This window comes from Contarinia nasturtii, unplaced genomic scaffold, assembly GCF_009176525.2.
Source record: "Contarinia nasturtii isolate CC-2019 unplaced genomic scaffold, AAFC_CNas_1.1 Cnas_scaffold_414, whole genome shotgun sequence".
In the NCBI taxonomy this organism is placed as follows: domain Eukaryota; kingdom Metazoa; phylum Arthropoda; class Insecta; order Diptera; family Cecidomyiidae; genus Contarinia; species Contarinia nasturtii.
Window position 1 is genome coordinate 3,804,516 of NW_022197768.1, and position 14,928 is coordinate 3,819,443.

At 33.7% G+C, this 14,928-nt stretch overlaps 1 protein-coding gene across 1 annotated transcript; it reads right to left on the minus strand.

Moving 5' to 3' along the window:
* Positions 1-192: 192 nt before the first annotated feature.
* On the minus strand, positions 193-2,679 carry LOC116338800 (protein downstream neighbor of son homolog). Its single transcript, XM_031764283.1, has 6 exons — positions 2,450-2,679; positions 2,218-2,357; positions 1,803-2,147; positions 1,503-1,725; positions 611-1,424; positions 193-521 (listed from the first exon to the last, which is right to left on the minus strand). The coding sequence occupies exons 1-6, from the start codon at positions 2,498-2,500 to the stop codon at positions 334-336; spliced, it is 1,761 nt and encodes a 586-aa protein (XP_031620143.1). The 5' UTR covers positions 2,501-2,679; the 3' UTR covers positions 193-333.
* Between the last annotated feature and the right edge of the window lie 12,249 nt (positions 2,680-14,928).

A 14,928-nucleotide genomic window follows, 5' to 3' on the forward strand; every position in this document is an offset into this window, starting at 1 on the left:
TACCTAGATAGGAAACAAGCCAAATTGACACATAAAGAAGAAATCGAATAACAAAAAAAGTTGGGTGGCTTGGCCGAAGCAAAATGTTCCAGAGCTTAAACAGTACAAAATCCTCAATAGCATTTGTTGTTACTTACCTTAGAGATTTCTGGAAAATAATTAAGAGAAAAATATAAAAAAAATGCTGTGCCATTTGCAAATTGTCATATTTTCAGTCATTTATTTATCGGAACATCGTATGTTCTTAAAGTAATTAAAACAAGAATAATAAATTATTTGGGATTATTTGAAGGAAGATATTTTTTAAACAAAAATCTAGGTAACTGGGCACATTTACTTCTTCTCCGACCAAATATAACCACCAGATTCCTTGTCAAAATACATTCGCTCTACGACACGAACGGCGTCATTGCTAACACGGCATAATGGTTGGAGTAGAGATGATGGAAGACCACAATCGGATAAATTCTCGCGACCAAATACAGTTTCGGTGGTCACTTCTTTGTTTTCTTTGTTCAAATCTATGATGATTAAGAATGAAATGGAATACAATTACAAGAGTTATACAATACATGAGTAATGCGGTAAAATGGCAAAAATAAATACAAACCATCAATAATTTTCTGTCCAGCTTTGCTCAGAGCATTTGTACTATTAAAATTAACGGAAGTCATACTGAATTGGTCTTTTGTCTCTCTCACCAAATTGCACAAATAATGTAATGTATGTGGCAAAATGACGCCTCTAATTTCCATACTGTGGTAATCGATGTTTTGTTCACGCACCTTGCTGGCACGTATTTGATTGTTTTTCAGTGTAGCACCGGGAAATGCAACGGGTGAAATGAGTGTCGGTGGAATGCCAGCCAAACGGCCAACTCTTGTGGTTGTACTTTTGGCATTCAACAAAAAATTGAAAAGAGCCTGACACTCAACACCTTCGATCAGTAAAATCGATTGATCGGTTGAGTCTTCGGCACATTCTTCATTGTGCACGCGTCGAGCATTGGTGGTGCGAATCTTTTTAATTTCCGACTTATCCACTCCCATACTTTCAAGCCATTTTTCTTCGTCTTCTTCCTCCTCGCTACCATCATCGGCATCGAGACCTTCGTCATTGTTACCACTTGTGTTTATGCCATCTGCTGATGTTTCGGCCGCATTTTCTTCCGATAAATTCGAAAAGCTATTGCTTTGTGTATCATTGCCCGAATCTAACGATTTATTTTGTGCATCCGATGATGGTTTCTTCAATGGCATCGTGAATTCAATTTCTTCCTCTTTGAGAGCAGATCGTAAACCGCGAGATGTTGGCGTCAACAATGCGTGTGTTTCATGTTTTCCGCCAATTCCAGCGGCTCGAAAGAGCACTGTAAATGAATTTGCGCACATATAAAAATATGGACATTGCAATGATCGCACAAGCTATAAAGTATATTTGAAAGCGAAAATTATTTTAAAATCGATTTTGTATTTTAGTCAAAAAACAAATTTTATACAAACCTGAAACAATGCACGAAAACTGTCACCCCAATCACGTGCAAGAGCTGATCGTTCGGCTTCGCCAATTGTGGTTCCAATATTTGCTTTTGACATGCGCGGAAATAATGTAAGCCATGGTAAATGCGGATGCTGCCAGTACATGGTGCTCTGGTGAAATCGGGCTGCTGGCGAAATATCCAAACCGCTCGTCTCAGATGATTTTATATCGGCACACCGCACAAAACTTTTAATGAAAATTGAAAAAAAAAATACACATTTGCTCTTGATCAAAGCAAAACGATGGAAAGTGTCATGGCTTACTTTGTAATACCACTTGCTTCTTCATTGCATTTAAGTCGATCGCCTGGAACTGGTTTTTTGGTCAATAAACGTAATTTGGTTTTTAGACTCCAATCGATTGGTACATGACTAGTTGGCTTTTCTGCATCTGTTTCGACTAATTCTGTGTCAGCTTCTTCGGTTTGATTGAGTAGATTTATAAATGAATTCGGTTCTTTGTGATTTAACGATGGCTTAGAATGTGATGCCGCTATTTCATTTTCGCTTACATTGGCTAACAAATTAAATACAGAATCTTCTGATACATATTCGGTGGTATCTGGAATACTTTGTCGCGCTTTCTTCTTGTCCGATGTAAATCGTTCACTAAAATACAAGTGACATGCCAATGTTTTTGTTTTTCCAAGAATTCATTTTTATTTTTGTATGTACTCACTTGAGAAATGGATTTTTCCTCTTTTCGCTGGGTGTAATTTTAAATTTGGATGGAGAACTTCTAGTACTGTAAGCCGGTGGTCGTTCGAGACGCTCTTGCAGAGCCTTCTGTTTTTGTTTAAGACGTTGTAATCGTAGAATCTGATATGGTAAAACAAAGAGTTAACAAAAACATCGAAAAGCGATTACGGAATAAGTAAACAAATTGGAAATAAATGTAAACAAAAATTAACCTCATTCGGTGTTTTCCATGCTTTATCGTCAACTTTCTTAACATTAGACATTCTAAATGTGGAATTTTTTTTTCTCTAATTTTTTTACAATCAAAATACAATTTTTGTTAAAGAACGATATTTTGCACGAAATGTGCGGCAAATATATATATAGAAATGATACTATTGTTCAATATTGAATATGTTGGAAATGAATTGTTTGGGCGCAGCTGTCATTTTTGTGCGCTATACACTTAGCTAAGCAGTGTTGTATTTATTTATGTCATGCGTACGATTTGTTGAACAACACACACAATATCGGTGATTCCACACATACTCACACCAATACAGTAAATGCACAATAAAATCATTTATACCATCAATGCATATTACCGCATATCCATCGGGCAATTTTAAGCATTAAAATAAAGAAACGTAGAAAGAAAAAAAATTAACCATTTATTTATCAAACATTTCAAATTGATAATAGATTGAATTAAACATGATGGAAAATAGATATGAATTCATCGTTCTTCTCAATCGGTATTTGTTCGTATATTTTTGATGAAGTTTCATATTCAAAAGATTCAAGTATTGTTTCGAACCTCAAAAGCCAAAAGAAATTTAGAACGCCATCTAGCGTAAGAACTACCATAAAACTTTGAAAATTGCATATTTCTACCAAATCTATCGGCTCTTTTCACCCAAAAAAACAATATTTGAATTGTCTCGGCTAATAAAGGTGTCTTCACTGAAGTTTTACTTTTTCAGACCAATTTTGTTTACGCAATCAACAGAATAAATGAAAATTTAAGTTGATTTTATAACGAATTTGAATGTCTTTGTTAGTTTAGATATCGTTGAAAGGTCAAAGAAAAACTGAAAAAAAAATCTTCAAGAACTAATGGCAAAAAAAAAAAAACTGTTGAAAATTGTATTAGAAAAAAGACAAAATCTGGTACAAGCGAAGTAAGTCGTAGTCGTAATCCGTTCATGCACGATACAATTTCTGCGCTCTAATTATTCAAATAAAATGCAGATCCTCTTTGGTTCATGAAGAGGCTTTTGCTACTTAGCATTCACATAAGCATTGAAAACGGCTTTACGAAGAAAGTCTTATCACTTTTATGTGCAGGTAAGTGACAAATATGCATACAGATCTGCTACATAAAAACTTCACTGGAATCGGACCCTGAAGAACTCTTTTGAATTCTAATAAAAACAGTCGCTATTCTTTATGGCACTGAGCGAGTTTATTTCTATGAGTTTCTCATCAGTTCTATGTGTTGAAATAGAATAGCAAAAAAAAGAGAATTCAACACGGATAATGCAAGAGTCAAATACTTATGTGTTTTTATATTTTCAACTCTAATTTGGTATTAAGGGATTGTAAATTTGCATATGCACACTTTTTGCATGTTTCTATATTCCGAAACATTCGATGAGTATGAATGCAGCTGGCGTAAAATGGTGGGAACATAAAAATCTCGATTCATTTCAAGAAAAATTCCAAATTCAATTTTCAATGATAGTTGAACACATTTTGATTGTGAGCATTGTTCTTTTGGTCTTCTTAAAATGGATGAAAAAGTAAAGATATGATGATATACGTTTGAATTTGGATCCGTTGATTCTTCTTAGTTTGTGTATTATGTGCGTTGATATTCTGGATATTTTCCACACAGCCGTTTTCCATGTAGGTGAAAATTCACCATCATCCCAAATCCATTTCCACGAATGCATTTTGTATGAATATAATTATATTTTTAATACATAAATAAAACTAATTAGACATTGGTTTTGGAAACTGTCGGATAAAAGTGCACATTCAAGGGATTTTTGAATAAATTTATATTTTCACATATTTATTTTTTGTACTGCTGTGAATTTTATGATTATTCGTAAAATATTTTTGTTTAGCAAACCACACAGTTTCGCTCTCTTTTACACTCATATACACAGTGGTGGTAAACATAAAATGAGAAGAAAAAAAGAGATTGGAAAATGGAAAAAGTGTGTGTGTCAGAGAAAGAGAGAGAGATAATGTGTGTATCAGAGATTGCAGACCGTGGCATAAATCACCATCGCTCGAACTTCCATTAGTATATTAATAAAATGTGTGTTAACTTATTTAAATTCGGGATCTGTCGAGTACACGAGAGAAAATGAACGAAGTGGAACCAACCAACCAACAAAATAAAAAACCAACACATCAAACCGAAACTGAAAATTCACATGCATCTTTTCATTGGCTCTTGGAGACGGAAAAAAGTGCCCTCCGTTTCGCACTTACTTTTCCTACCGGAATGAGTTTCTGTAATCTAAAAATAATTTTAATAAATTTTATACATAGAAAAGCGAAATGCAATGCCATTGAAATTCAGTGGTGTGAAGTAGGTACGAACGGTCACCGCTGTTCGCCTTATTCTCTGTTCATATTTGAACTCTCTGCATTTCAATGAGATTACTTTCGACCGAAATTATACGATGATTTTAAAGTCCGTATAGTTTCCATGTCATGTAGATGATAAAATGTTGAATTTAATACGAAAATAAATAACATTACAACTGTAAAATTGGAAGCCGACTTTCATTCAAACTTCTTGTACGCCACACAACAGCTCATCACTTCATAGAAAAAGTTGGCGGAATTTTTTGTTTTCCGAAAATTTGGATGAAATTCACATAGATATGTTCACAACTTTATTGCATTTTGACTATTAACTGCCATACTTTATATTCTCCGTATTTACTAAAAAGAATGAACACAATTTACAATGTCTGCTCAATTCATTTCATCAATTAGGAAGGTGTCATTCATTCATTAATTTTTCATAATAAAACGCTCTAATTCATACCAACACATTTTTAAATTTTTATCAACTGTAATAAAGTTTAAAATACCCTTTTCATTTGTCTAATTCGTCAAACCGTCAATTTCTTACTCTAATGAAAAAACTACCAATTACTACCTAAATGTGTGTTCAACACGTCTTGCATTTCATTAGAACTTTATGCGATCTTTCAACAAAAATGCAAATGGCTAGAGCTACAGAAGGGAACCATTAGTCCTGTTGTTGTTGTTGTTATTATTATTTTTGTAACCGTTGTTTTTGCTTTTTATGGAAAAACAAAAAGAAAATGTTGGTACCTTACAGTAACGCCTGATTCGCACGTAAAATGATTTATGCTTGATTTTAAAAAATTTAATTCAATGGATTGTAGTACATAGCATACAAATTCATCGGAAGAATGTCAAAATTTCCACGCTCATTCATTCTCGACGTATAAATGAATTGCGAAACGTTGCAATGTAATCATATTGATGAGACGATGCGTGAAAAAACAGCACTGCATAATCAAAACAAAAATCAAAATTGTTCCAAAAAGTAACAGTCAAGCGTAACAAATTATTACTTCGGGAGCCAATTATTTATTGAAGTGTAACAATATTTGTGTTTATTTTAATTCCCGCGGTGATTTTTTTTTAACTTGCTTGCTTGTGTGTGGGTGGAAAAGTGCGTACATCGGCAAAAAATTCACTTGGTTCCATTAAGAGCTGGGAAAAGGGAGTGAAAATGAGGAACAGAGAAATAATGGATGTAAAACGCAGAAGTATGATCATGACAAAAAAAAAACAACAATAACAAAGAGCACCGAGTTTGATGAAGAATAGTCACATTTGTTGTTTTCACAGGTAATAAAATAATCATTCGTGGTTGATTCTGCGAACTTGAGTGAAATTATGAAGAGAACTTCTCTCTCAGAGAATGATGTTTGTTAGTTCATAACGAAGGGTTATAGAGGCGAAGATTTCCTATCTCTTGGTTGATCATAAGTACGTTGATATTTGCAAGGTCTATAAAGAGTCTTCGAATCGATTGATCACAGTTGAAAATGATTGGCTGTGATTTTAATTTTGGACATATGTTCTATTTTTTCGATGAGAATCAAGTCATTTTTTGGCTGATTTGATAGCGGGGGGAGGATTAAAAAGTTAAAAAGTCGAATGGCAAACGTTGAACAAATTTTCAACAGTTTACACTACATATACACTTACCAAGCGCACTGAATACGAAAAAAAACGAACGTACCAAAAACAAAACGTCGAACATGTTTTTAACGGTTGTCTCGCTTTTGTTTTTAATTCACTACATTTAACGACCACAAATCCTCGCAAATGAAGTACACATTTCGGTCGCATAACGCACTCGTGATTGTTGAATGTTGTTGTCATTGTCGTGCTCGAATGTTAAGTTGATGAGCGTAGAAATACTTGATTTCAACATCAATGGCTTCAATTTTTTTTTTAATGAATCGGTTTTCAATTTCACGGTGAAAAAAGGGAGCTTGATCAGCGTAATTCCATTGTTTTTTTTTTTCACCGAGTCCACAATTTTTGTTCGCTTTATTATGAGTCGTATCGAAATCGTCTCTCATACTTTTGACTTTTCCATTTTCAATTTGGTGCGTGCGTTTCTCGATTCTCGTGTATATTTTTTTTCTTTGCCGGCACAATTTGTCGCTACTTGTGTTCACGAGTCATATGTTGTTTGTTGTTGATTTAAATGGCTTTCTAGCGGTGTTCGTTGCCATTAATAAGACATAAGTTTGGCTATATGACGCATTCTCGGTATATTTTTCTGAGAAAATTTCTTTAGCGAACGAATGAAAGCGAACAACCGAAAAGTGAAAAATAACAAAGGCATTCGAACACAAACAAGATTGACAGAGATGACGAAAAATCGTGAGTAAATGGAAAAGTACAACGAGCACCAAAAATCGCTGGCGAATAGAAAAATATATATATATACACACCATATCGAAGGAATCAGTGAAAAAGATGAGGGTCGTTACTGGAACGATGTAAAGATAAAGAGACAGATTTGCATAAAATTTACATATTAGTTGATCCCCGATTGCTTTTTGCCTTCACTCGTCTTTAAATCTTTTTATTCTCAACGTCAACACAACATCAAATGATAACAATAATAACAATAATAATCCGAAATAACAAGTGAATCCAATAAATTTATTGATGCTTTCATTCGATATTTGTTTGGTGGCTATACGACGAGACAGCCGTGGCTGAATCGAAAATACTCCGAACTCTGTCATGTGTTCGGTGATGGCGTTGCCGTTTTTTCGAAATTTATTTCCTTTTCTCAGCCAGCGCTCCCGATCTTTCAATATCATTTTAACGGCGAAATCCAACCAAAAGTCGCATATTTTTGTTGACATGTGTATGTTTAAGAATCCTTGCATTTCACATAAGAACCTTTTAAAACAAAATACAAACCAAAACTGTCACCCTAAACGATGTTCATCGCTATATTTACACTTCGAATTTTAATTCAAATTTATGTAGTTCGAGCTATTTATCAAATTATTCTGACTAAAAAGTGAAATATTTTGCATCAATTAAGTTGTTTTTGACAATAACGGTAAATTCGATAACCATGTGAAAAATGTGATAATTTTCATTTTAAAAATAAATCGATCAGGATTTCGTTCAGAATTTTAAAATGAAATATGTTGTAATACACGGCGACTTTCTATATTTGGTCCATTGCATTTTAAATTTTATGCCACAAGTCGAATAACCATTAAATGATAGTGTTATTGATTCGAATTTATTTTTATTGAAGTTAAAAACTGCCCCCAAGACGCACTTAAGACCAATATAAACACTTTCACATATTTTCATTTGGTGAAAAATGAATAATAATCGACAGGCAATCTATGGAAATGGTGCGTGCGTATTGAAATGGGAAAAAAATAAAAAGCCGAACACTTTTCAACATTGACTGACCGCAATAAAACGAGCAACGCTGTATCTATTTCCACCAGAAACTGCCCGAGAATTTTATTAACAAATTTCACATCCAATTGCGAGCTATTTACGTTTATTTTCACCGTACGGAAGAACATCAGAGCATGTAGCAAATGGCTATATCGAAACGCAACTTAGATGCACAAGAAAAAGATGAAATGAAGAATAATCACATATCAAGAATTCATATCGTTTATCTTCCTTAGTGTGTTCGTGTGTGTGTGTATGTAGATGCTAGACCATTTCATGAAATGGACTATCAAATTTAATTCTATTACTTTATTTGAAAAATCAAATAGAAAAATAAGATGAACAGCGGCATCAAGCTGGCAAACAAGAAAAGAGAAAGAGAGGGGAAGAGAGAGAAAGGAAAGGGCTGAAGCAAAATCGAAAAAATATGGTAACGACGCATTGAGCATTGCTGTTTTCACATAAAAATATCGAACGGAACATTTCAACCACATTACTTGGCATTATAGTTATTTTATTGTTCAATTTCTTTTTGGTTGTTCCGTTCAATGTGTTTTTTTTTCATCCTCCTCACATTTGTTCAATCTCATTTCGCATGCCGTTCAGTTTTTGTCTGTCTGTTTCTCTTTTTAATTCCATTGAATAGGCAAACACGGCGCCCCGGTGCAACGGGCTAAGTATTTGAGAGTGTAATTTATGACTAAAACTCATGTGTGATGCGCTAACTTAAATTGAATTTGACGCTTTAAGTATCAATAAGATAAATAATGCAAAGAAACTATATTAATAATTGTAAATGATTACTTTTGCACATTTTTCATGGTGTTTTAGCGTTAGAAAGTTTTTGACTCAATTTAAATGATAAATTACCGCAATCGACAAAAATCGCAATGTAACCATGGCAATACCTGTCTCTATTTTGCCAAAGATGGCAATAACAACGAGCATTTCAATCGCATCCTTCGTTACGCCATTTTAATTTCGTGTATATACATTTTCGGATGAAAGAGCTGAACTTTTATATCAAAACAACGGTCATTTGCCGGACCACCGAGTGATATAGTCTCAATTCAAGTGGTTTGATCGACCGTTATCAAACCGAAAAAGAAAACAAATATCAATATGGCAAAAAACAACAAATGGAAAACATAAAAAAGCAACAATATCAAAATAATCAAACGAATTGGCGAGAAAGGTCAAGAGAGTCAACCGAAAAAGAAGATAAACGTGATATGTAAAATGTGAATGAAAAAGAAAATAGAATCTATCCCCCCAAATACACTAAAAGAATACGAAAAACAAACTATTAAAACCACTCCCTGCTGTTTCAGTTCAATCATCATTCTGGGGTGGAGTGTTATGGCCAAAGTGGTCAACAAAAAGACGAAACATCGAAAAAACATTACAAAATAGAACGGCGCAGTAGTGGAGAGGAAATTCTTTGGATCCGACTGTCGCTCGTTGAAATGATGCTAAGAATCTTGCAAGATAAGAAATTCGAACAAATAGAAAATAAAATGCTACATTAGACGATAAAAACAGCAGCAGCAGCGGCAGCGGTAGCAACAACAACGAGGACAATGACAATGGCAAACGGTTTTGTTGTACATGGTTTTAATAGGCTTCGTAGAAGAAAATGCGCGCCACATAATTTATATGAGTCTATAAAATAATATGAAGCGACGAATAAAAACAACAAACCACTAGAAAATAGAAGAGCGTATGTGAAGAGCATAAATGAAAATGCCAAACGATTTTGGTGGTTGGGAATATGGTGTTGTTCACATGAGTGCGTGTGTGCAAGAAACATTGATGTATTTGTCTGTCTGTATTTAATATAAGGCAATATTTTGCGACAAAAGCGTAAATGTTACTGTATCTGATCACATTATCAGCGATGTTATTGGTGCAAAGCGAAAATTATGCGTGCGCTCCTTGAAGTCGCTCTACTTAGTTTTCTTTTCTTTTTGAAACGATGCTTTCTTTCTTTTTTGTTCATGTGTATGTGTGTGCTCAGAGTACTTTTTGTGCGGGCATTTGCTACTGATCATATGTGTTTCACCATCTTCACTTATTACATTTATTCGCTCTGCTTCTGAAATCTCAGCACATAACAATTTAATTTATGACATTTTTACAGTTCGTTTATTTTATTGCCAATTTGATTCAGATCGAATCGTATACACATACAAACCAAACACACACACACACACACACACACTATATGGCAGAGAGATAGACGCCGGAGCCGGAATATGGGCATTCGAATATTTCTGTTACTTTGAATGCAAACAATCGACAGACTTTAGCTATTGAATAAAACTAACGCTGTGGCATAAAAAATGGCGCTTTTCTTTCGTACCAGATGAATAACAGAAGTCCACAAATCCAATTGCTTTTCTTTTCATTCCTTAACAACACTCGCATCGCATTTGAAGAACATATAAAAGAAAACACGTATTTCTTACGAAGCCATTCATACATGACCACGTGATAAAAAGAAACAATGCCATCACAAATATTGAAGAGACTGACCATTGAACGACCACACAAAGGCAGCTCTTTCATTTACATCTTTATGTCCTTGCAGCAAACGCGCAAATTTTCGCGAATTTTTATTCACTTTAATCTGAAATAGTGCAAATGCTGTTTTGCAAATAAAATTCAAATGATATTTGGTCACTTTGAAACAGACAAATGCATGATTTTGAAAGATTGTGTCTGTTGTACCAAATAAAAACCAAATCAAATGACGAACAAAAAAAGTAGAATCCAACAAGAAGAAGTGACCACATAAAACATGAACAAATAAAACAAGTGGACTAACTGGCAAATGGCCAATGTGTTTCGTTTTACCAATCACAATCCATTTGCCACTGCGAATGCAGAAAAGAGATAAAATGGAATTATTTTGCGTCGACATGTTCTTAATTAACGAAATGACCATTGGAATGTTGAACGTAAAAAGGCGAATAAATTAAGGCTTTCACATTAAATGAAATGGACGTCACTTTACTAAATGAGATTCGTTTTTTCTCTCTTGCAATGGATTTTCCCATCTGCGCCGTTTTATTTATTCTATTTCACATATAGTGTTTATTAAATTGAATGCATAAATTATCACAGAATCCATTCGTACATTATTTGCCGTAAATCTTTTGATAATTCTTTAATTTCAACCCTTGTACGTATTCAAACAGAAGTCGTTCTTATTAATATGTCGACAGAAATAACAATAAAACGAAGAAAAATTTGCGCCCAGCGAAAATGAGCAATAAAAAAACTGACTGAAAATGATATGAACAAAGGAGAAAATTACGCGTTCGGTTGAGCATAATCTTAACAATAAATGAATGAAGCATCTGTTCCAATTGATTTAGATTTAAATGGATAAAACATATAATTACAGTTAACTCTTTTATTTTAACATCAAAGCAGCCATAAAAAAAAAACAATCTTGAGCTCTGATTTTAACGAATAAAAAAAATATGAATTTTAATTTAAAAAAAAAGACGTCACCATTTTACTAGGTTCGAGCAAAAAAATGTGAGCAGTACAAAATGAATGAGGCATGAAAATTGGATTTTTATTCATTTCTTAATGTGTTAAATCTCCTTGCGATTATTTCAAACAAAACGAGAAAAAAAATTGTTGTCTATTGAAACGCCAACAAAAAGCAACAACAAAAAGGCGAAAATTTATTCGCTTTTCTTATTCATACATAATTTGTTTTTATGTTTCAAATCTACCAACAACGTAGAGCTGAAAGCGGAAAAAAAATTACACGAGGAAAATATCACGGCAATAAAGAAATCAGAAAAAATAATAACACGAAACAAAAAAAGAAAATCGCACAAATGTAACAAATGGAAAAGGGTTCATTTTATCGTACTTATCGCATTTAAATGACGACTTGCTGTTATTGTTTTTGTTCGGTGTAATTTTTTTCGCTTTCATTTCTTCAAGATGATTTCATATTTAACGATGCATTAATTACAATGGGCTGGAAATTTTTCTCTTTTGTAGAGGGTTCGTTTCTCTCTCTCTCTCTTTTTCTTAATTTGACAAAATATCACGAACACGCTTAAATTTTAATAAATCACCAATTTATTTGTATATTTAAAAAAAAAAGTATTTTTATCCCATGATTTTCAGAGCATTGTCATTTGGAATCATCATCGAATCGATCAATTTATCAAAAGACATTTAAAACATCATTGAGATATATTGGAATGAAATTTTTCGCATCAGAAACACCCCCTGTCACATTAGAGTGTATGAAGAGAATCGCCCACAAATATCGATGTGTGCGAATGTTTGCAAACGAAATATAATGCCAAATCTTTCGTTTTTGCGGTTTCGAATGTGAAATAAAAATTGACACGTACAAAAAGACGTAGACAATCACATGGACACGGAAAATTGGCAATAAAAAACATCAATCATCATCCATCACACATTTGCTATTCGAATCACTTTTCACCATCGCATTCGAATGACAGTTTTTGCTCAATTCACCTCAATTTGTTCGCAGACACAAATACTGTTTCATCCAATTATTCGGGCTTATACCGATGTGTGATGACACGTCTCAAATTATGAGCTAAACAATTCGAAATTGGGTGTGAATTGATGATACATTATAAGGTGATTTATATTCGCAAATAACATATATAATTTGATGGAAATACACAAGGCCGTACTCCTAATTAATCCGTTAATTTAAAGTCTCTTCGTCATTTACAAATTTATTGTCTTTGCATGGTAAACGATTCAAAGATAAATATGAAATTTTAGCTGTTCGGCGGTTGATACAACAGTGAAATTTGAAAGTGTAAGTAGATTTTCTAACTTTTTTGCCTTTGAGTTTGAATTTTCCGTTCTTTATAAGAAATCCATGTTTAACAAAAGCAAATAAGAATTTACTGCAACAACTAGTTACTATTGTAACTAAATGAATGGATCAAATTTGCGTATGACACCGTTCAAACCGCATCTTTTCACAATCCAAATACGTTCATTTTCACACAAAAAAGAAAGAATATATAATGTTGCCTATACGAAGAGTGTCACCCTCTTTTATCTGGCTGACATCGTCTGTTTGATCGGACCTTTGTTTGGTATCGGAGAATTTAACCGTTTGTAAATTGCATTTTATAGAAATCGAGAATCGGTTTTGGGCCACCGCAAACAGATAGATACTGAATGGAATGCTCGTATGACGGATTCATTGTATCAGTTTCGGTTGTAATATGTAAATGTGCATGTGATATGTGTGGAACAGTCTATTCAAATGAATATGCACGTCAGCATTGTCAACAACGTTTCATCATCGTTTTGAAAAAGATTTGCCCTGTTTGATTTGCGCTCCTTCCATACATCAATCCATGTGTACCATTTCGTTGCCGAACCTGTCCGCAATATTTCGGATATATATTTATTTTTGAGTAACTCACTTTTAACGCAACAGCGTGTGGTATTGTCACAAATCCACACACTCACACTCTATCTCGATTTTAAAATGCGAACCCTTCGAAACATTTTAAGATTCAAGTATATTTAAATATAACACAGTTACGTAGCAGTAACGCGTTATTTTACCCAACGATACGTACAAACGTCTGATTTCTGACTAGCAAACAACGAGATAAAACACAACATTATTAAAAGACCGCTTTGTGTACACATGGAATGCGTTTATGTGTCACTGATTTTTAAACCTATCGGCCTTTATAACGGGAGAAAAAAAATGAAAGAGAATAATAAAAAAACACCGAGTGCGATGAGTTAATTTGGGGTGCGTTACGCTTCAAAATTTGTTTCGATTTTGACAGATTTTTTATTTGATGCGAGAAAATGGGAGAAAGAGAGTGACCACCAGGTTCATCTTTTGGTTGTTATTGCCAAGCAGTGTTGGTCATTTATTGAATTTTTTCATCATTTCACTTTCATAAATAGATCGAAAACGCCAATAGCCGACTTGAACCTATAAGATAGTATTGTAATTTGATTGATTAAAATTAATTCGACGAAATAGGGATCAAAAAAATCTTCAAGAGATGAATTCAAGTCCTTAAACATCAACATTTTATGCACACAGTAAATTCACATTTCCTCATAAAAATTGAGGTAGAACGAGATTTTAATCAAATAAACAATTTTTATTCAAAAGTCATTATATTCATGTCAATTTGTGCATTGGTTGCACCTTTCAATTGAATTAAACACAGCGTATTCGCCCGTAATGATGCTTGAGCATAAGTAGAATGTTTGCAAAAACATTCTATCACCATTTGGGATCAACAAACAAATCGAGAAATCAAAGACAAACTGATGACTTTTCATTTGGCAAATCGTGCGTATGCAAAAAAGATAAAGTGGCTGTAACGAACTGTTGACAAATAAATAACAAAGGCCATCAATATAATTTATGTGCTCATGAGCTTTGTGCGAGCGGTATCGAACAATTGTTTATGATGCTTGACATGCCCATTATTTTATGACTTTCTTTCACAATCGAACGAAGTGAAAGGAAACAAAAATCATGAACTTCGAATGAAAATCAAAACAATGCGCTCAATTGTTAGAAAAATGCATACGTATTTGGAACTAATATCATTGTAATGGTACAACGAACGCCGAACAAGGCGTCGAAATCACTTCAATTCGAAACCAAAATTGAACGCGCAAACGTGTA

Bases quoted from the DNA above. Each gene is read 5' to 3' on its own strand.
- LOC116338800 (XM_031764283.1), bottom strand. From the start codon at position 2,500: ATGTCTAATGTTAAGAAAGTTGACGATAAAGCATGGAAAACACCGAAT. The intron at 1,726-1,802 runs GTAAGCCATGAC...TTTCATTAAAAG, and splicing joins GAAGCAAGTGGTATTACAAA to TTTTGTGCGGTGTGCCGATA. The intron at 522-610 runs GTTTGTATTTAT...TAATCATCATAG, and splicing joins TGGACAGAAAATTATTGATG to ATTTGAACAAAGAAAACAAA.